The 22,722-nt window shown below is 40.4% G+C and overlaps 1 protein-coding gene across 2 annotated transcripts in view; it reads right to left on the bottom strand.

Moving 5' to 3' along the window:
* The window catches only part of LOC117524397 (glypican-6-like), a 303,252-nt gene that overhangs the window by 174,636 nt on the left and 105,894 nt on the right, over positions 1 to 22,722 (bottom strand). For both annotated transcript variants that reach the window (XM_034186164.1, XM_034186166.1), the window contains exon 2: positions 4,317 to 4,475. In XM_034186164.1, coding sequence (XP_034042055.1) covers positions 4,317 to 4,475 — 159 coding nt within the window. The remainder of the gene's footprint in view (positions 1 to 4,316; positions 4,476 to 22,722) is intronic.

Here is a 22,722-nt window from a genome sequence, read left to right as displayed (position 1 = left end):
TACGGCCTCAGACAGTGAGGAGACTGTATATAAAAAGAGCTGTAATTTCTAAATGGATCTTTTTGTTAAACTCCTTGACTTAAAGCTGAAAGTCGACACGATAAGCGCATGTTGATTGTTTCATTTCAACTATATCGTTTTGGTGCTCAGAGGCAAAAATCACAAAAACAGTCTGCACATATTATATTCAGCGTCGATGTTCAGGGGTGTGCATGAGTATATATTTGTGGGTGGATTTCTGGAAAAAATTACTGTGTTCACAGCTTTAATGCATAAATTAAGCCCTAAAGTCACATCAACTGTGGCTCCATTATTGCCATTAATTTCTGACACGATGCTTCTCGGATTTCTGCAGCTGGCGTATTGTAGGATATTTCGGTTTGTGTGGTCTTGGCATAATCAAGACTGTGCCCTCTCAGTGTGACACACAGGCTGCAGTGTCAGGTATGCGTGGGCTGGCCGGCTACTGTCAGCTACAGAAACACTCATCGACAAACCGGCATAAAGAGGAGAAAAATATACATCCAGTGACTCTGTGTGGGTGGGATTCCAAAGCCAGGTGATAAATAGATGGTAAAGAGCATGTGAATGAACTAGCAGCACTATATACTGTTGGATTTTTAACAATGTACTGTCTCTGCGTCAAGGCCAACACCATCGCTGTTTAAAGAATGTGGGGAGAAAACTGAGAAAAACTGAATTATAATGATAACCAAAGAAATGAGTTATTTTATACATTCAACACCAGCACTTGGGTAGAATTCAGCTTATATCTTGTTGTCACAACTAATAACCACAGTTTAGTTTTCTGATTGAATTAGCGACACCTAAAGCAATCAGCGTCTCGTGTTTCCCGAGCCGGTGGTCAGTCGAGACCCCGGGCAGACGCTAAGTCTCCCGGGCTGAAATCTGCACGGAGCATCTGCTTTGACGCTGATGAAATTATTGAGAGTGTCAGAAAATCCCAAGAGGAAGATGGGTGCATGGAGTCATGGATCTAAGTGCTGCCACATCAACCCTATTTCCTCACTCACCGGAGCCGTCCTGGTGACATTCACCATCCTGACAGGGGCTGATCAAAATAACATTTATTTATGCATGTTTCCAGGAATCATGTGTGGACTAAAGAAGTTTAGATTCCTGGAAAAACAAAAGAAAAACATCAGACAGACGTCACCTCGCCATTGTGACATTGAGTTTCTGGGCAGCGTGCGATCACTGGAGAGTTGCATGCTGTAACTCAATAGCGATTCTTTCAGATAATATGTTGAATAGTTTGAAAAGAATGGCCACAGCAAGAGAGACATTGACTGCTGAGGATTAAATTGCAACATTAATCACTTGAACATCCTTCAGATGTTTACGTCGGGTATCGTTATAGCCCGATACAGACATCAAAGCTTCCGTCTCCATTTTTGGATCAAGCTTAGAATTGGTTTTAAATTCAATTATTCTCTGGTCAGAATTGGCTGAAGTGAAGTTAAATGTTTTTTCAGAAATGTGGAGTCACTCTACTACTGGCATTGCACATTTGAGTAATTTTTCTGTTGATTTACTGGATATCAAGAAATTGCACAAGTTGTATGTTCACTACTTTTTCTATTCCATTATTGCCAACTATGGCGGTTGCACCTTGGTTTACCATAAAGACAATCAACAGATCGATCAGTAATAATGGGGTGATGTGACTGTAGCTCAGTGTGTTGTAGACTAATGAGGGGGCTGAGGGGTGTTCTATCCCCAAGAACAGATGAGTGTTGATGTGCCCTTGAATAAGACAATGACACCCTAATTGGCTGGAGCTTTGCTTTGCACATTCCCCTCTTTGAACCCATACAAATGTAGAATAAAGATTTAGAGAGAAAGACAAATCAATAAGGTGGCCATTCCCAAAAGTAAGAGGGCCAGAAATCACTATATATATATATATATATATATACACACACGAGGGCTGTCCATAAAGTATAGGTCCTTTTTATTTTTTTCAAAAACTATATGGATTTCATTCATATGTTTTTACGTCAGACATGCTTGAACTCTCGTGCGCATGCGTGATCACGACTCCTCCCACAAGGAGTGCTCACAGGCGAATGACGTCACCGACAGGCATGGAAAAACTCACGCATGCGCACGAGGGTTCAAGCATGTCTGACGTTAAAACATATGAATGAAATCCATACAGTTTTTGAAAAAATAAAAAGGACCTATACTTTATTGACAGCCCTCGTGTATATATATATATATATATATATATATATATATATATGTATGGCCACCAAGATGGCTTCTTGGGGAAATGGAATCATCCATTTTCTGATTGGCTATTGTAGCACTTTTCAAAAATGTATGCGTTTTTTTTTTCCCCAAATCTCCACAACATTCCTACAAAACCTAATGTCTGAACACAGTGAACCTGATGGCATGAGGCTGTTGATTGATCCTTGCATATATTAGCTGAATAGTTAATTCTGGTCTTTTCAAGTACACTACTAATCCTGGTTGAATAAAAAGTTGTATTTAAGGCTGCAACATGTTTATCTTGATCATTCATTGACATGGTAATTGTTAAATTTGTCAGTTACCAACATGAATATGTTGCAAACGTATGAAATCTAAATTTATATTATCAGTATTGGTAGAGCAGTTGGCAGGCGTGGTGGACAAGTGGTTAGTGTGGTCATCTCAAGTGTGGAAGGTTCCAGGTTCAAACCCCACCCTGTCTATTTTCCATTACTAGGGGAGCTACGACCACTACCTTTGCACCCCACCCCCAGGACTAAACCAAACCAACTTTTTTAGGTTTAACAGATGACCCCAAAACACAATCAGGATGTTTCCAAAAATAAAAACTGGCCTCTAGCCAGTTATCCAAGATGGTGTCCAAGATGGCCACCAAAATAGGGTTTTTTTTTTTCACTTAAACACCAATGATTTCTGTCATTATTAAGTCTATTGTTTGTTCCTACTATGTATTTTAATGATAAGGGTCTACTGGTGACCATTTTGGACACCATTTTGAATCTTAAATCCATGAATGAGTTCAGTTTAGGCACAAAAGAGTTTGCTGTGACCTGCAATGGTCTTCCCATTGAATCTCTGTGATATTTAAGTTGTTTATATGTTGTGTAAAGGTGTTTTAGTGTTAAAAACCCTATTTTGGTGGCCAACTTGGATAACTGGCTTGAGGCCAGTTTTTATTTTTGGGAACATCCTGATTATGTTTTGGGGTCATCTAAGGAACCTAAAACAGTTGGTTTGGTTTAGTCCTGGGGGGGGGGCAAAGGTAGTGGTCGTACCTCCCCTAGTACATGTAATGTGGAATTGCGTCAGGAAGGGCACCCGGCGTAACACCTGTGCCAATTCAACATGCATATCCTTCTTGGATTTGCTGTGGCGACCCAGGGCGAAAAACAAGGGAGAAGCCAAAGGGACCTAGGCTTTTAGGATTAGTAGAGTAACTGAAGATAGCAATACTGTGCAGTAACTAACAATATAGGTTCATAATCATTGCGATTATTTGCCTCAAAATTCTTCTTCTTATATGAAAGCCAAATTGTGCTCCATTGATCTTTGGTACAAAAATGATTTTATCCTATTTGAGGACATGCTGTGCAAGAATTTGTCCTGGAATTCAGAAAGGATGAGATAAAACTAAAAACCACCGAAGGGGATCCGAGTGTTCGTGTCTCATCACCAATAAGATGTTTGACAGTGGTGACAGGTGGTGATGTTTGACTATTTTCACCTTCGTCATATTCACCCTTCAACATTTTCCATGGTGATAAGCTGCTGCTTCCCACACAGTCTAACGTCGGGCGCTGGAGGGATTATTATTTCTCATTAAAGTGTAACTAGAAGGAGCTGACTCAATAGAGAAAGATACCAATAGGAAGAAGTGGAGAGGCAAAATGTGGCTTATTTCAGTAATGAGAACATCCCCTCCCATAAGCAGAAACCTGATGGTTGTGTGGTGGTCAAGACATCACCATGGGGCTCAGACAAAAAACTCACACACAGCACAGTCTTAATAATGCAGTTTTGCTCTGTATTGCTTTTCAAGCTGTCAATCTGCTGCGCAAAGAGCCATGTTTGTCTAATCCAACAAAGAGGGTTCTCCACTCCGAGGCATATTAATGAGATTTTCCACATTTTCTCCTGAGGGACGACAGCTACAAACACTGAACTTTTTCTTCTTCTTTTTTTTTTAAATTCAACACCTACAGTCATGACCCTGACTTTGCTTTTTTGCAGACTTTAGCTGGACTATTATTTGACATCAAAACAGTAAATCGCATTCTGAAGGACAAATTACTTACCGTCAAACTTTTTATGCCTGGAAACAAAGGTGCTTCTCAAATCGTGACTTATTTCGTCCACCAGATTATCAAAATCCTGTTTGCTCTGTTGCCCAAATCTGTCTTCCATTTCTTGGGTGCAACACGTGTTTTCCCGAGGACAGACACGAAGATGGTCACCTGTGGAAAAACAAAAACAGCTGAAATGAAAGGCATCAGATAGCTGTTGCATAGCAACACACCACAATATAAATGAATAAGTAAATATACATATATCTATATCTGTAATAGTGTTTTTGATTATGTATTATGATTATGTATTGTGTGTGTGTGTGTGTGTCTTCAGAATCCTCTCCCAACAGAAAGGGAGACATATATCCTGCCGATGGTGATGATGATCCTGTCTATGGCTGATGCTGAGACCTTGATTCATGCATTTGTTTCTTCTAGATTGGACTACTGCAATGTTCTATTTTATGGTTTACAGCAGTCCAGCATTAGGGGTCTCCAACTGGTTCAAAATGCTGCTACCAGACTTTTGACACGAAGCAGAAAGTTTGACCACATTACACCCATTTTGGCATCTCTTCACTGGCTTCCTGTCCCAGTGAGATCAGATTTTAAGGTTCTGCTACTAACCTATAAAATTGTTCATGGACTGGCACCTCCCTACTTAGCTGACTTAATTACAGGCCCGGGCTCTGCTTTCTCAGGGTGCAGGACTACTTTGTGCCCCTGGGGTGAATAAAAAGTCTGCGGGTCACAGAGTTTTCTCTTATTGTGCAATGATCTCCCTGTGTCAATAAAACAGTAAAATTCTTTAGAGACTTTCAAGTCCAGACTTAAGACTCACTTATTTTCCCTTTCGTATGGCTAGCACACTGGCATAGTATGTTACTACGCTTTTACTCTTTTAAATTCATTTTATTAGGAAATGGAGCAGGCTGCAGCCTCAACTTTATCTAAATTCTGGGTCTTTTAGTGAAGCTTAGGGCTAGTGGCCAGCGACCACCGTAGTATTTCTTCTGCTTTGCTTGTTGCTAAATGCTGACAAATTATACTGTATTTGTTGTCTTTCTGATGCCTGATTCTGTTTTTTTTTCCTTTCTGTTTGAGGTGCGACTCCATCCAGAGATGAGTGTGGTGTCTGGTGCACTAGTAAAATTTCCTATTTTTCACTTTGAAAATTGTGGCGGTCGCATGGACCAAGCAGAAGGTCACCCCTCTGAGTCTAGTCTGCTTGAGGTTTCTTCCTCAAATCATTGTAGGGAGTTTTTCCTTACCACTGTCATCTATGTGCTTGCTCTGGGGGTTGGTAAGGTTAGACCTTACTTGTGTGAAGTGCCTTGAGGCAACTTTGTTGTGATTTGGAGCTATATAAATGAAAAAAAAAATTGAAAGTGACCTAAAGGACAGCACAGATGCTCTGGTCATGGCAGCACAAGAACAAGCTCTAAACACCAGATCCATAAAGGCAGGAGTCTACCACAGCCAACAGGACCCAAGTTGCAAGCTGTGCAAATGTGCCCCAGAGACAGTCCAGCACTTAGTAGCAGGATGCAAGATGCAAGCTGGGACAGTGTACACAGAGGCACAACCAAGTGTCGGGAATCATGTACAGGAACATTTATTGCACATACAGATTTGAAGTACCCAAGTTCCGATGGGAGATGCCAACAAAGGTGGGTGAGAATGACAGGGCTAAGGTCCTATGGGACTTCAAATTCCAGATAGACAAGCAGCTGCTGGCCAACCAACCAGACATAGTGGTGTTTGACAAGGGAAAGAAGACCACAGTTGTGATCGATATGGCAATCCCAGGTGACAGCAACATCAGAAAGAAGGAGCACGAGAAAATCAAGAAGTACCAAGGGCTGAAGGAGCAACTGGAGCAGATGTGGAAGGTAAAGTCCAAAGTGTTTCTAGTGGTAATAGGAGCACTATGAGAAGTAATCCCCAAATTGGGAGAGTGGCTACAGCAGATTCCAGGCACAACATCAGAGGTCTCTGTCCAGAAGAGTGCAGTCCTAAGAACAACTGAGATACTGCGCTGAACCCTCGAACTCCCAAGCCTCTGGTAGAGGAGCCAAGCATCTGGGCTTCTTGGTTGTTGATAGATACATAAAAAAAAAGGGGGGGGGGGGGGTAGACCATGTTTCCCTTGACCTTTGATCAGTATACAAAATCTTATCACCTCTAGATAAATATGCACATAATATTCCCACCAAGTTTGAAGAAAATCCATCCGGACACACACACCACCCTGCTGTTGCTGCTTCACTGAAAACAATGCATGTATGATTCTAACTTATTTCTTCTCACATTATGTTTGATTTCAGTTAAATTCTTTATTCTATAAGTAAACCATTTCTAGATGTATTCTGAATTTTGGAACATAAAATGCCAGGAAGTTGTTGATTTGAACCCAAGGCTATCCAGTCGTCTGGTGCATTCCGGAATGTGCAGCACCACAACATGTTGGTGACCTGAATACAACAGTAATTGTCGCAGCAAACTGACCCTAAATATAGCTAACAAAATCCAAAATGGGAACAGTTTAAAATGAATCACCTCTGACAAGCAAGTTATGTTTTTGGATTGTTGGCAGGATTACTCAAAAAATAATGAACTAATTTTGACATAACTGGGTGAGAACATTGGCTCCAACTTGGACAGAAAACCATTAAATTTTGGAGTGGAGCTGCAAATTGGGGTATAGCCAAGAATTGTTAAACGTTTTCTAAATGATATTTCAAAATAAGACACGTTGGTACATATAGGACTGTATAACCGAAAGAAAATTTGGTGAAAAAGGTCAGGAATGTCTTGACAGAAAAGTCCCTTCAATTTTGAGGCAGATATGGCAAAAGAATCAGAACAACCACATTCTAAAAGAATAGCAGGCTTTATTTTGAGATATATTGAACATTTTTATATGAAAAAGATATTTTTCCTGTGCTGTAACAGCGTAGGACTTTGTCAGCAAAATATAGATGAGTGGGTGAGTGTGAGTCCATTCCAGCAATCTTGTGTAGACAATAACTTGTAAAAAATAAATACAATCATGTTGTAACTCCTCAGCTCAGAAGAAAATATAATGTGGATAAACCTTTTATCGTGTGGTGACCTTAGACACACCAGATCAATCGAAAAAGAACTTTTGTTTTGCCTATATAATGTTCCATAGATGGGTGCACGGTGGAATAGTGGTTAGCACTGTTGCCTCACAGCAAGAAGGTCGTGGGATTACCTGGGCCTTTCTGTGAGCTGGGCTGCGGATAGTGACAACTTTTTGATGGTTCTTTAAATTAGAATCAAAAAAAGAGACAGTATGTGTGGCTAGGCATAATGAAAATACTTTGTAATGGTTCTAGAAATTCATGTTCTATAACATGTTCAGGTTTAAATAGATAGAATGCATGTCTAGAATGAGTGACAAAACTGTCGGTTCTACAAATTCATTCTAATTTGCAGAACTGACAAAATTTTGTCACTATCCCCAGCCATACATTCTATCTAATAAATAGAATGTGTGGCTGGGGATAGTGACAACTTTTTGACAGTTATCTAAATGAGAATTAAAAAATAGACAGTATGTGTGGCTAGGCATAATGAAAATACTTTGTAATGGTTCTATAAATTCATGTTCTATAACATGTTAAGGTTCAAATAGATAGAATGAGTGTCTAGAATGAGTGATAAAACTTTTGTCACTATCCCCAGCCATACATTCTATCTAATAGATAGAATGTGCGGCTGGGGATAGTGACAACTTTTTGTCAGGTCTATATATTTGTGATGGGTAATTCAAAACCTGTTTTGAACATTGGACATCACAAACTGAGCTAAAGGGGGCCTCACTAGAACCCCAACTGACTGAAAACAAATGCTTTGAAACATTCCCTTTGAATTGGGCATAAAATATTAAAACATGAGTCAATGTTGTGGGGTGGCACTATTTTTCTTCAATGTGCTGTTTAAATGCTACAGTCACCACAGGGTTAGTATGTACACTAGCCTGTAGGTTACATGTAATACCAGTGACCTTGATTAAAGGACTGTATGTGTGTTTGAGTCCACGTTTGACACACAAATTCAAAATTCTAGGGTGTCAAATTTTTGCACACCACAGTGTTGGAAAATGACTCACAGTAATGTAAAATTGCATATTACCGGCTCAATGTGGTTACTTGCGATAATCAGTAAAGACCACATTTAATGGCACTGCACATTAAACTAATGACAACATGTAGGACAAACTCATTAATTAACATAGGGGACAGACAACCTCATCACAAGTCAAAATAAACAGAGCAAAGGATAAGAATAAAGGAAGGGATGAGCAACAAAAGGAGGATGTATTGGGAGAAAATGTTAGTCTGAAGACAAGGACTCCAATGTGAGACAAATCGTTTGGGAAACGCCTGAACTAAGACAGCAGCAGTCTGCTCTACAGACTGAACACACCAAATGGTATCTGTCTAGATTGAGGGGCAACACGGAAACCCAAGTCTGATGACCTCAGAGAGCTGAAGGTGGTGCCAGGGCTAAAAAAGTCAGCGATTCTTTTGAGGACTATCAGAGAGATTTTATAATCGATGTTGAAAAGCACTGCAAACCAGTGACGGGAGGTCAGATGGTAAATGGTAAATGGACTGCATTTATATAGCACTTTTCCATCTGCATCAGATGCTCAAAGAGTTTTACAATTATGCCTCACATTCACCCCGATGTCAGGGTGCTGCCATACAAGGTGCTCACTACACACTGGGAGCAATAGGGGATTAAAGGCAGTGATTTTCCAGTCAGGCGGGGATTTGAACCCATGATCTTCTGGACTCAAGCCCAACACCTTAACCACTAGACCATCACCTAACCCTCCCCAGATTGAGGGTTACTGCTTTTTTTTTCTTCTTCTTCTTCAAACCAATCACAAAGCCTCGAGGAAATAAATGCACACATTCACTTTTCCAGGTCAGGGGAGGAAACGCGTGAATTTTACTGTGTGAATAAAGATTTTTTGATCAAGAAAACATAATTTGACGGCAAACAGAGGCAAGCAAAATAAACAAACAGAATACTGTGAAGCAAATTCTCACAAACTGCAAAAAGCATCAGATAAGCTGTGCAAAATGAGTCGGATATTACAGTGAACTCATGCCTTCGTTTGGCAGCAACAAACTGACAGAAATAACGAAAAAAAAAAAGTGAAAAAGTGGAGGGGTGCATAAAACACATGAGAAAGCATGAGTTACTCCTGTTGTTGTGTTCTTGCAACAGCTGTTTGCTCCTGATGCTCACTAAATAACTGACATTTAAAGTGTCAGCATTTCCAGATGAAACCCCCGCCAGGGATCATTTATCACCACATGATATGAAATATGTATTTCCCCTGCTGGTTTCACCCCACACAAAAACACTTTCTGATGTCGGAATTGAACATTTACTATCGACAATAACAACAACAATCAGCAGTGTCATATCAGAATATAATTGGAAATTTGAGCCAGTTGCAATTTTACTATTTTGACATTTCCCACAGAATCAAAAACAAGCTCACACTGGCTTTAGTTTGCATTTGTAATTTTGGTGTGGCAACTAGTCATATTGATTAGCTGCCATCAGTCAAATCACCAGGGGGAACAGATAGGACTGCTTTTCTTGAATAGATTCTCTCACACTTTAAATAATTGATGATACTGCAGGGAAACACAGAAGTGAATCTAAAGCTAATGATCTATAGCCTAGTCTAAAACCATTTATTTCACGGTCTTAAACTCAACATTAATGTAAAAGTATGAGTTCAACAGACACTGAAATGATAAAGTCACACGTTCTAGTGCAGCAGATAACTGAAACAATCCTTCACTTGGTGATACAAGCATCAGATTTGACATGAATGTTCTTCAGAAATCAGTGTTTGAGAAAAAAGTGCGGACCACTTGAAAATCCAATATGGCGGCCAGGTAGGGGTCAAAGACAAATTACACAGGGGTCAAAATTTAAAAATGCTCCAATCATATTGAAAGCTACACCACATTGTGTGTCTGATCACAAATATTCCAAAAAGGTATAGTTTGGACTATCTATGACTGAATGTTATGGAGTTATGTGGTAAAAACAGCAAGAATGGTGACAAAGATCAATTTCAATTATTGGTTGAGCTAATTAATTAATAAATGGAATAGTTTTGACTGTGCTGAATGCTTGGTTTGCAAAGTACATGTCAAAAAATGTCAACGTCCATTGGATTCTATGGCATGTGACATATGTTACCCTGTAACGTGACAACTGAGCATGACACATGGTGCAAACTACTCCTTTTTAAAAGCCTATTAACTCAAACAATAATTTGCATCACATTTTAGAAAGATTGGACCAACTTTAACTTTTGACCCCTGTACAAACTGAAACTGACCTTTGTCACCATTCTTGCTGTTTTGTACCCTATAACTCCATAACATGCAGTCATAGATAGTCCAAACTATGCCTTTTTGGAATCTTTGTGATCAGAGACATAATGTGGTACAGCTTTCAATATGATTGGAGCATTTTAAAATTTTGACCCCTGTGTAATTCTTCTTTGACCCCTACCTGGCCGCCATATTGGATTTTCAAGTGGCCGCACTTTTTTTTCTCAAACACTGATTTATGAAGAACATTCATGCCAAATCTGATGCTTGTATCACTAAGTGAACAATTCTGGCCAAAAATCAAACTTATCTGTTCCACTATTCAGGTTCAAGCCAGCTTTGATGGCGATAATTAAAACATATTTGAATCAAATTTTCTCTCACGGGTATTAAAATGAAGGCCTCACTGGTGATTTTCAGCAGCCCTTTTAAGAGTGGATATTGTGGACATTCTTCAAATCCATCTCGGTCTCATCCTTTGATTATTCATTCATGTTTATTTTATACTGGAGGTCTTGGCAAAATTCTATTGTACCAGCATTAATTGTAAATATTCACCAGGTGGAGATACTGCTCCATTTCAAAAACCTTGGGACATGGCAATGACCAACCTGTTGATTATAGTGATGATTTTAAATTTTAACCAGGTTAGTCCTACTGAGATCAAAATCTCTTTTGCAAGGGAGACCTGAACAATTATAAAGTTTCCAGTTCACCTAACCTGCATGTCCTTAAACACCTAAATATATCTTTGTCATCTGATTGGTGGGTTGTACGTCACATGCCATTAGTTCCATTGTATAGAAAAATAGTCAACTGTATTTTTTTTTGTCCAATTTGGTAGCTGTTCATTTTGGTTCCACACATTTCTTTCCACTGATCAACTACACTACATTTTCAGAAATAGTCCTCTCTGAAAGTGCAAATTTATCTAAATCAGAAATGAAAAATGCAAGTTTTGAAACAATTACACATTTTGATCTGCAGTGTGAAAGTACTCTGTCTATAGTGTCAAAAAAATACACTTTCACATGCTGCAAAGTAATGCTACAAGTGTCAGGAAGTCAAAAATATTAGAATGAATATTAACAAAACTACAATGTTAATGTTATAATGTTATAAACTCAGAAATACAGCTTATTTTAACACTGTGAGAACTGTATTAACACTGAGGCTTTCACCGTGTGGCTTCCACTTCCGTCAAAGGCAAATTCAAATCAGAGTTCTCCTTTCATCACAAAAACACTGAAATTTGATTTGTGGCTGTTCAGAAGATGCAGATATTCCATATGGCCACAGAAGGCATGGCAACACCCCAGACTGAAACAGATGGCGGCTGTAATTCTCAGAGCGTGCGGCAACAGATTGAGCGAACATCGACAGAAAAGCTAATAAATTTCATTGAGTGAACACCAACAGTGGGGCATAAGCATGGCTTAAACGCACGATGGCTTCACACTTTAGTGGCCACAGATTGTCATGAGACAAGATCTGAAATGCAAAGAGAAAAAAGAAATAAACTCATGCAGCATTATGTGATACGCAATATGTCATAAAACTACAGCCGTGTTAAACCTGCAAGGCTTCAGGCTTTGTACTCAAAAAGACCAAAAAAGACTAAAGACCCACAGCTCTCATCCCTGCACACATTCTGTTGCAGTTCCGTTTTGATGCATTTAGCACAAACCAGGACCAGTGTGGTTTGGTTCAGTGTCGCGCTTCGATACACAGACCATAAGTACCGGGATGTGATGCATCAAACCTTCAGGTAACTAAAGTATGGTTGCCCATCTGGAGTCCCTCTACTCTCATGGCGGCTCTTTGACAGCGCGGAAATGATGTGGCTCGTTCCAGGTGTTGTACAAATTCTTGAAAATTAGTACACTTCTCCTCCTCTGTTTTACACCGTTTTAACCAAGGCTTGTTGCATTAGTGCAGCAAATAGCTGAAACAATACTTCACATGGTGATACAAGCACTAAATCCAGCACAAATTCTCCTTAGACACTGAAAAAAACTGACAGGCCACTTGAATTTTCAATAGGCGTAGGGGTCAATTGAAAAATTACACAGGGGTTAAAATATAAAATTGCTCCAATCATATTGACAACTATACCACATTATTTGTCTGATCATAAAGATTCAAAAAATGTATAGTTTGGACTATCTATGACTGAATGTTATGGAGTTATGGGGTAAAAACCTTAAGAATGGTGACAAAGGTCAATTTCAGTTTGTACAGGGATCAAAAGTTAAAGCTCCTCCAATTTTAGTAAAAAATTGTGCAAATTGTTGATTGAGCTACTTGGATTAATAAATGGAATAGTTTTGACTGTGTTGAATGTTTGGTCTCTAAAGTAAAGGTCAAATAATGTTGACGTCCATTGAATTCTATGACATGTGGCATATGTTACCCCATAACATGATAACTAAGCATGATACATGGTGCAAACTATTCTATTTTGAAACCCTATTAATTCAACCAATAATTTGCATCACCACTGAACAAAATTGGAGCAACTCTAACTTTTGACCCCTGTACAAACTGAAACTGAACTTTGTCACCATTCTTGTTGTTTTTACCCCATAACTCTATAGAATTCAGTCATAGATAGTCCAAACTATAACTTTTTGGAATCTTTACAATCAGACAAATAATGTGGTATAATTTTCAAGATGACTGCAGCATTTTTATATTTTGACCCCTACGTGGCCGCCTATTGAAAATTCAAGTGGCTCTTCGTTTTTTTCAAGAGTAATATCTAAGGTGGACTTTTGCCAAATTTGGTGCTTGTATCACCATTTGAATGATTCCTCTGTAAATATTCTGTTATCTGCTGCACTACATGGGAACATGTACACTCGCTTATTGTTTACAGGGTAGGTTACATTTTTGTATGTCACAAAACTTGCACACCAGAGATGACATAACAATAATGCAGGGCAGCTGTTTATGGAATGTCACTAGTTATGGTATAGTTAAGATGTAGTTACTATTTAGTCAGCTATTTCTTTGAATGCATTTGATACCAGGTCCATTAATGATACACAGACATGGTACGTCACGATTTGTGTACGTCACGCTGTATAGCATTCCAGTTGTTGCAGAACCAGCTTGGAACTATGCCATTAGTTATGGCATAGTTATGAGTTAAAATGGAAATCCACCATCAAAACGTAGTCCCAATGAAGTTGGAGAAAAAACTATTTTTAAACCTTTTATTATGCACAGCTGTGGGCCTATTAGAGTGCACTGTTTGGTACTCACAATACATCTTGGTTTGAACAGTTCCAACAAATCGTTGTCACATGCTATACGTCACGTTTTTGTCTACGTCACATTTTTGTGTATCTGAAATTGGACCAGAAATACAGACATACTGTTGGAAGAGTGTTAGTTTTAAGGAAGTTGACTAGTCAAAGATTTTATTCATCCAGATGGAATTTGCTGGCAGTGAAGCTTCAAACCACGGAAGAAGAAGAGGCGAGCCAAGCTTCCATGTTCAGAGGACATGTTCACATCCACTCCTCATAGACAGATCGCCAGCGGGAGGACATGTCCACCGTTCACTTCTCATGGCAGATCGCATATGCGACTGCCAGAAGCAGCTTCGCTTTGCTTCACTTTACTTTCACCTCCACCAGTTCTCTCATGAATGTGGCACATTAATAAAGTCCATTATCTCCTGAAAATGTCTTCTGACTTTTTCCATCATATCAAATCCATGTGTGTGTCAGTCTGTAGTGTCATGGAGCCAACTTCTCCCCTCCGTGCGCAAGGTCTCTCTCTCTCTCTCTCTCTCTCTCTCTCTCTCTCTCTCTCTCTCTCTCTCTCTCTCTCTCTCTCTCTCTCTCTCTCTCTCTCTCTCTCTCTCTCTCTCTCTCTCTCTCTCTCTCTCTCTCTCTCTCTCTCTCTCTCTCTCTCTCTCTCTCTCTCTCCCTGCATGCAGTGCCGTTCATGTACCGTTTTGACAACGGATCGCATTTCCACACTGTCAAAAGTATGCAGGAGTGGACAGAAAAATAGCGGCGAGGGCTACAAAGGTGGCAGTAAATAACTGAAAGCAAGACTAGGAAGGTAATCATATGCAATCACACACCAGAATACACAGGGACAACGCCAAAGCTGTGCAAGTGTTTTCAGTGTACTCCATACGCATCACAATGCAACTGTATGCAAGCCTGGTGTGAAAGGGGCTTAAGATGGGGGTGTGTTTGGGCTTCATTCGTCCCACCCAGGTCATGTATGGTGTCGCCTATACGCTTCACCTCTTTATTCAAACATGGGTTGGTCGTGACATAGGAAATGTACATGGTGCCAACATGACGACATCCATTTTTTGGGCTTCAAAACAGTTTTTCTGGGTGTCTGTAGAAAACCTACAGGTAACGTCACACAGCGATTGCCCCGTATATACACTCAACAAAAATATAAACGCAACACTTTTGGTTTTGCTCCCATTTTGTATGAGATGAACTCAAAGATCTAAAACTTTTTCCACATACACAATATCACCATTTCCCTCAAATATTGTTCACAAACCAGTCTAAATCTGTGATAGTGAGCACTTCTCCTTTGCTGAGATAATCCATCCCACCTCACAGGTGTGCCATATCAAGATGCTGATTAGACACCATGATTAGTGCACAGGTGTGCCTTAGACTGCCCACAATAAAAGGCCACTCTGAAAGGTGCAGTTTTATCACACAGCACAATGCCACAGATGTCACAAGATTTGAGGGAGTGTGCAATTGGCATGCTGACAGCAGGAATGTCAACCAGAACTGTTGCTCGTGTATTGAATGTTCATTTCTCTACCATAAGCCGTCTCCAAAGGCGTTTCAGAGAATTTGGCAGTACATCCAACCAGCCTCACAACCGCAGACAATGTGTAACCACACCAGCCCAGGACCTCCACATCCAGCATGTTCACCTCCAAAATCGTCTGAGACCAGCCACTCGGACAGCTGCTGAAACAATCGGTTTACATAACCAAAGAATTTCTGCACAAACTGTCAGAAACCGTCTCAGGGAAGCTCATCTGCATGCTTGTCGTCCTCATCGGGGTCTCGACCTGACTCCAGTTCGTCGTCGTAACCGACTTGAGTGGGCAAATGCTCACATTCGCTGGCGTCTGGCACGTTGGAGAGGTGTTCTCTTCACAGATGAATCCCGGTTCAACCTGTTCAGGGCAGATGGCAGACAGCGTGTGTGGCGTCGTGTGGGTGAGCAGTTTTCTGATGTCAATGTTGTGGATCGAGTGGCCCATGGTGGCGGTGGGGTTATGGTATGGGCAGGCATCTGTTATGGACGAAGAACTCAGGTGCATTTTATTGATGGCATTTTGAATGCACAGAGATACCGTGACGAGATCCTGAGGCCCATTGTTGTGCCATACATCCAAGAACATCACCTCATGTTGCAGCAGGATAATGCACGGCCTCATGTTGCAAGGATCTGTACACAATTCTTGGAAGCTGAAAATGTCCCAGTTCTTGCATGGCTGGCATACTCACTGGACATGTCACCCATTGAGCATGTTTGGGATGCTCTGGACCGGCGTATACGACAGCGTGTACCAGTTCCTGCCAATATCCAGCAACTTTGCACAGCCATTGAAGAGGAGTGGACCAACATTCCACAGGCCACAATTGACAACCTGATCAACTCTATGCAAAGGAGATGTGTTGCACTGCATGAGGCAAATGGTGGTCACACCAGATACTGACTGGTATCCTCCCCAATAAAACAAAACTGCACCTTTCAGAGTGGCCTTTTATTGTGGGCAGTCTAAGGCACACCTGTGCACTAATCATGGTGTCTAATCAGCATCTTGATATGGCACACCTGTGAGGTGGGATGGATTATCTCAGCAAAGGAGAAGTGCTCACTATCACAGATTTAGACTGGTTTGTGAACAATATTTGAGGGAAATGGTGATATTGTGTATGTGGAAAACGTTTTAGATATTTGAGTTCATCTCATACAAAATGGGAGCAAAACCAAAAGTGTTGCGTTTATATTTTTGTTGATATATAAAGACACACAGGAGAACACTGGGTCATCCTGTCTACAGGCTAATGAATGAATGCATCAGAATCATAAAAAACACCACAACCATTCCCTGGGTGATAACAGAGACAACTGAAGTTTTGAAGCGATCAAAGTGATAAATATTCCATTTCACTGCACAAGAACACAGTTAATGAAATCACCTATCATATATACAAAGAGAAGGCTACTGAATTCCATTTCTAAAAATTGTTTTTGCAAAACAAAAACCAAACACAACCACACTGAAAATTGTAGCAATCACATATACAAGATGATGGATGAAAATATCATGGACATGTGCTTGATGTCTGTGCGCTAAAAAAAAGAGAATGTTTGAACCAACTTAAAAAAGTGTTACAATTTGTAAAAATCTGAATGAATTAAGTTGAAAGTTAAATCAACTCTAACTTACAAACTTAAGTTCAAACAACTTAGTTCATTCAGGTTTTTTTTTTTATAAATTGTAACACTTTTTTAAGTTGGTTCAAACATTCTCTTTTTTCAGTGTGCTAGTCTTTTTTTCATCTCCCTGGTTCAGCCTAACCAGAGCTTTTTCTTTTTATATTTTAATCTGTCCAAACATTGAGGAAGTTGTTGTTAAAGATCAACATTTATGAGGTATGTAGCACAATATTAATCTCCTGCTTGAAAACATCCAACAAAGTAATCACCAAGTTATTTATTCTACCCAGAAACTAATTTAATAATTCATAAAAAAATAAATAAATAAATAAAATGGAGAAAAAAAGTTATTAACAGGTGAAGATTATTTCAAACAAGCATTTCCTATCAGGAACACTAAAAAATAAAAAGTTTTGTTTTTTTGTTCCTAGCAACATATCAGTTGTTTGGTTTTCGTTTTCTTTCCTTGAAATGGTTTAGTCTTGAGAAAACTGACATTAAGACTTGATCCAGCTGAAGGCTCAGATCAAGTCTTGGGTCATCCAGACCAAGGGGATTTTGTTGTGCGCCTGTGGATCCAAGCAGTCATGAAGCATAACGTTTAGGGCCCCTTCACACATAACACGAAAGATGCAAAAACCGGAACACAATCCACGAACCAAGAACAAAATGGGGAACCATGAAACATTCCACCTGCTGTCGAGAGGGACGCACGTTCGGACAGGCGTGCACAATACCGGCGACAGTTCATGCACACTTGTGCACATGTACAAACACAGTGCAAGCAGCTGGAACATGTGAAACCACATTGCACCGCTGCTGTGGAGGAAAAAAATAAAAACCACACACCATAAAAACACCGCAATTTATTGAATCCCTCTTATCGAGCGGACAATACAAGTATGAATCGTCTGTTCCCCTGTAGATGACCCATGGTCACAGACGTACAGTCATGAAATGACATGAATGAAGCAGTGCACTCTCATTATGTCTTATTATGTCCGGCCATCCAGCCGGGTATATACAACCCCTGGCAAAAATTATGGAATCACCGGCCTCGGAGGATGTTCATTCAGTTGTTTAATTTTGTAGAAAAAAAGCAGATCACAGACATGACACAAAACTAAAGTCATTTCAAATGGCAACTTTCTGGCTTTAAGAAACACTATAAGAAATCAGGAAAAAAATTGTGGCAGTCAGTAACAGTTACTTTTTTAGACCAAGCAGAGGGAAAAAAATATGGAATCACTCAATTCTGAGGAATAAATTATGGAATCATGAAAAACAAAAGAACGCTCCAACACATCACTAGTATTTTGTTGCACCACCTCTGGCTTTTATAACAGCTTGCAGTCTCTGAGGCATGGACTTAATGAGTGACAAACAGTACTCTTCATCAATCTGGCTCCAACTTTCTCTGATTGCTGTTGCCAGATCAGCTTTGCAGGTTGGAGCCTTGTCGTGGACCATTTTCTTCAACTTCCACCAAAGATTTTCAATTGGATTAAGATCCGGACTATTTGCAGGCCATGACATTGACCCTATGTGTCTTTTTGCAAGGAATGTTTTCACAGTTTTTGCTCTATGGCAAGATGCATTATCATCTTGAAAAATGATTTCATCATCCCCAAACATCCTTTCAATTGATGGGATAAGAAAAGTGTCCAAAATTATCAACGTAAACTTGTGCATTTATTGATGATGTAATGACAGCCATCTCCCCAGTGTCTTTACCTGACATGCAGCCCCATATCATCAATGACTGTGGAAATTTATATGTTCTCTTCAGGCAATCATCTTTATAAATCTCATTGGAACGGCACCAAACAAAAGTTCCAGTATCATCACCTTGCCCAATGCAGATTTGAGATTCATCACTGAATATGACTTTCATCCAGTCATCCACAGTCCACGATTGCTTTTCCTTAGCCCATTGTAACCTTATTTTTTTTCTGTTTAGGTGTTAATGATGGCTTTCGTTTAGCTTTTCTGTATGTAAATCCCATTTCCTTTAGGCGGTTTCTTACAGTTCGGTCACAGACATTGACTCCAGTTTCCGCCCATTCGTTCCTCATTTGTTTTGTTGTGCATTTTTGATTTTTGAGACATATTGCTTTAAGTTTTCTGTCTTGATGCTTTGATGTCTTCCTTGGTCTACCAGTATGTTTGCCTTTAACAACCTTCCCATGTTTGTATTTGGTCCAGAGTTTAGACACAGCTGACTGTGAACAACCAACATCTTTTGCAACATTGCGTGATGATTTACCCTCTTTTAAGAGTTTGATAATCCTCTCCTTTGTTTCAATTGAAATCGCTCGTGTTGGAGCCATGATTCATGTCAGTCCACTTGGTGCAACAGCTCTCCAAGGTGTGATCACTCCTTTTTAGATGCAGACTAACGACCAGATCTGATTTGATGCAGGTGTTAGTTTTGGAGCTGGAATTTTACAGGGTGATTCCATAATTTATTCCTCAAAATTGAGTGAGTCCATATTTTTTTCCCTCTGCTTGGTCTAAAAAAGTAACCGTTACTGACTGCCACAATTTTTTTTTTTACTTCTTATAGTGTTTCTTAAAGCCAGAAAGTTGCCATTTGAAATGACTTTAATTTTGTGTCATGTCTGTGATCTGCTTTTTTCTACAAAATTAAATGAACATCCTCTGAGGCCGGTGATTCCATAATTTTTTGCCAGGGGTTGTAAATATAAATTACTGCAATCACTGGACACTGATAGAGTACATATTGGTGTATAATTAGTGAAAATCACTGGGTTGATATAAAAAATAAATAAAAGGGGATGCAATACAGAACCCCACGGTTAAATAACCCTGGTTAAATAAAAACTAAATGCCACTCATGGGATTCGAACCTGCAATTTACAAAAGCTCTGATTAACAGACGGAAACTTTACCACTACGCTACAATCGCTGTCTTATAATGGGAGCGTAAAAAGCCTAAAAGAGGATGTATAGAAGAGGAGGTTTTCGTTGTCTTTAATTACAGTGAAAAAAGCGTCAGAATAAGTGTCCAAACGATGTTTGTTACGGCTTATTTTTGCTGATACATGACTGAAAGTGGCGTATTTGTCACTCTGTTGGATTATCACCTGCGGCGTGCGCTCACAGGACACACGTCGGGCTGGCCAGCGCGCATGTCCTGTCAGACAGATGTGACATTCAGATCGCCTGCTATGTGTCCACATGAGCTAACAGTCCGTTTCAGCTGGGGCAGCCTGACAATGTGCACGCTGTGTGCGCTCTGCATCCCATCGCAAAAGCCATATATGATTTTTTTGTATTTCCACATGAGGACAGGAAGCACACACGTGTTGTAAGGTCCTGTCCATCAAAACATGGTACGTGTTCTGCAGCTGTGCCGACCAGGACCAAAGATCTCAACAGCTGCTGCTGTTGGCAGCCAGCCATGCCCCCGGTGGCTAGCTGCCAACCAGGGGCATGTCACAGAGCGAGCATCGGGGGCGTGCTCCCCCAACACATGGCGTGAACCACATGCATGTCACGTGATGGGGGGCGAAACACATGCACACGTGTTGTGGGGGAGCCAACACTCTGGCACGCCATACGTGTACTTGGCAACGCCACAGTTGTGGGGGCACTTAGACAAATTTCACAGCCAGCTCGAAAGTGGTCGCCTGCTTACTATTTTGGTGCTAACAGCGCAAACAGTCACACATTCCCTAAGTGCTCCGCGTGCAGAATTAGATATTAATTTGTGTCACCTGGAATTTGGCCGACACCTGCCGTGAGAAGGACTGAATGGGCTTTCACACTCTGTCTTTCAGCTGCTTGTGTATGTGAATAGTTGAAGCGACAGGTGAATGAGGCGTTAGAGGCGGCTCCGATTTTTCACAACTGGCATACAATTCCTCCTTTGTGCTCAAGTCACCATAAATCATGTTATGTGAGAAGAGGCCCTTAGTTCAGTCATTGCCCCTCTCCGCTTCACAACAGATGACCTACTTGTAATGTCGCACCGCCTCATTTACTGAAACACAAACAGAAACATATTTCTACCACCGGGTCCCAATATAACTGGATAATTTCATACACACTGGCAGACAGATATTATGTGGAGGATAAAATGTAGGAAGATACCAGTGCCAATGCCAGTAAGATATAGTCAGTTCAGATACTGCAACATGTCACAGTCCTTAATTTACTTTGAATAACACAAGTACAGAAGGCAGAAGAGGGCAGTCAGCAGTTTGAATACATTTTAAAATAAATAAATACTACAAAAGTAAACTGTGTTGGAGCCTTTGTTCTGCAAACTGCCCCAAGGGGAGCAAACAGTAGCTTAAACAACAATCTGTCCTAACAAGGGTACATAACTTTAACAAATAACAGTCGTTTTGGCTCATTTGAAGACTTCCTGCTGTCACTGCAATGCTGAGATTTTGGACAAAAAAATATAACACCTGATGACCACGGCGTCAAAACGATAAAGCAAACCTCAGGTGTAGCCAATAAGAAGCCCTTTTCTCATGTGGAAAAAGTATGATAAAAGCCCATTCAATCCAAGGAATGGGTTTCTTTTTTCCCCTGTGTGTGTGTGTGTGTGTGTGTGTGTGTGTGTGTGTGTGTGTGTGTGTGTGTGTGTGTGTGTGTGTGTGTGTGTGTGTGTGTGTGTGTGTGTGTGTGTGTTTGAGACAGAGAGGTAAAAACTAAACTGGATATCCTTCAAAGAGTATCTGAATAAAATCAATTTTGTTCAAAGTCATTGTCCAGTTATGGCAAATGTAGTATGTGATACCTCAGATTGAAGGGCAGTGCAAAAACACAAAAATACGAGTGCTGTCAATAAAGTATAGGTCCTTTTTATTTTTTTCAAAAACTATATGGATTTCATTCATATGTTTTTACGTCAGACATGCTTGAACCCTCGTGCGCACTGTTAAAGGAGATTTTTTTAATGAAAGACGTGCGGACGGGTCCGCGCGTCGGGACGCAGCCGGCGCGGTGTGGCGGCACAGGAAAAACACCTCCGTGTTGATAACCATTTGTAAAATCCAGGCGGCTTTTGATGGCTTTCAGTGGAGTGAGTATATGAGAAACTGTTTAACAGCTGGACATGTTCCAACTTGTCCTTAAGGCTTCCAACAGAGGTGTTTTTCCTGTTGCGGAGCGTTGCGGCGGCTGCGAGCTGACGCTGCAATCCGTCCGCACGTCTTTCATTAAAAAAAAAATCTCCTTTAACAGTGGAATATCCGGATAAAATGCTGAAACCGACTTCTTCTGAAACTTCTCTGTTCTCTCACGACGTCCTGGATCAATAGAGCCTGAAATGTGGAGGTTTTCAGCTTGAAACAGGCTGACGACGGCGCCTGAGAGTGCTGCACGACGTCTCGCTCCGTGGGAAGTCCTTAACGCGACAGTATCGCCTCAAAATCTCTCATCAGCCGTTAAAATTTTCACTGAAAACCAGCTTAATTTTTCGAACCATGTCCACTTCTATGTGTCTCACAGGTTTAGAAAAAATTTTGATCAAACAAAGCGCCAGTCTCTCAGCAACTTCTCAGACAAAGGAATTCCGACGA

This window comes from Thalassophryne amazonica, chromosome 14 (assembly GCF_902500255.1).
Source record: "Thalassophryne amazonica chromosome 14, fThaAma1.1, whole genome shotgun sequence".
Classification (NCBI taxonomy): domain Eukaryota; kingdom Metazoa; phylum Chordata; class Actinopteri; order Batrachoidiformes; family Batrachoididae; genus Thalassophryne; species Thalassophryne amazonica.
The sequence above is the reverse complement of the archived record's forward strand: the minus strand, read 5'-3'. Positions and strand labels throughout refer to the sequence as shown.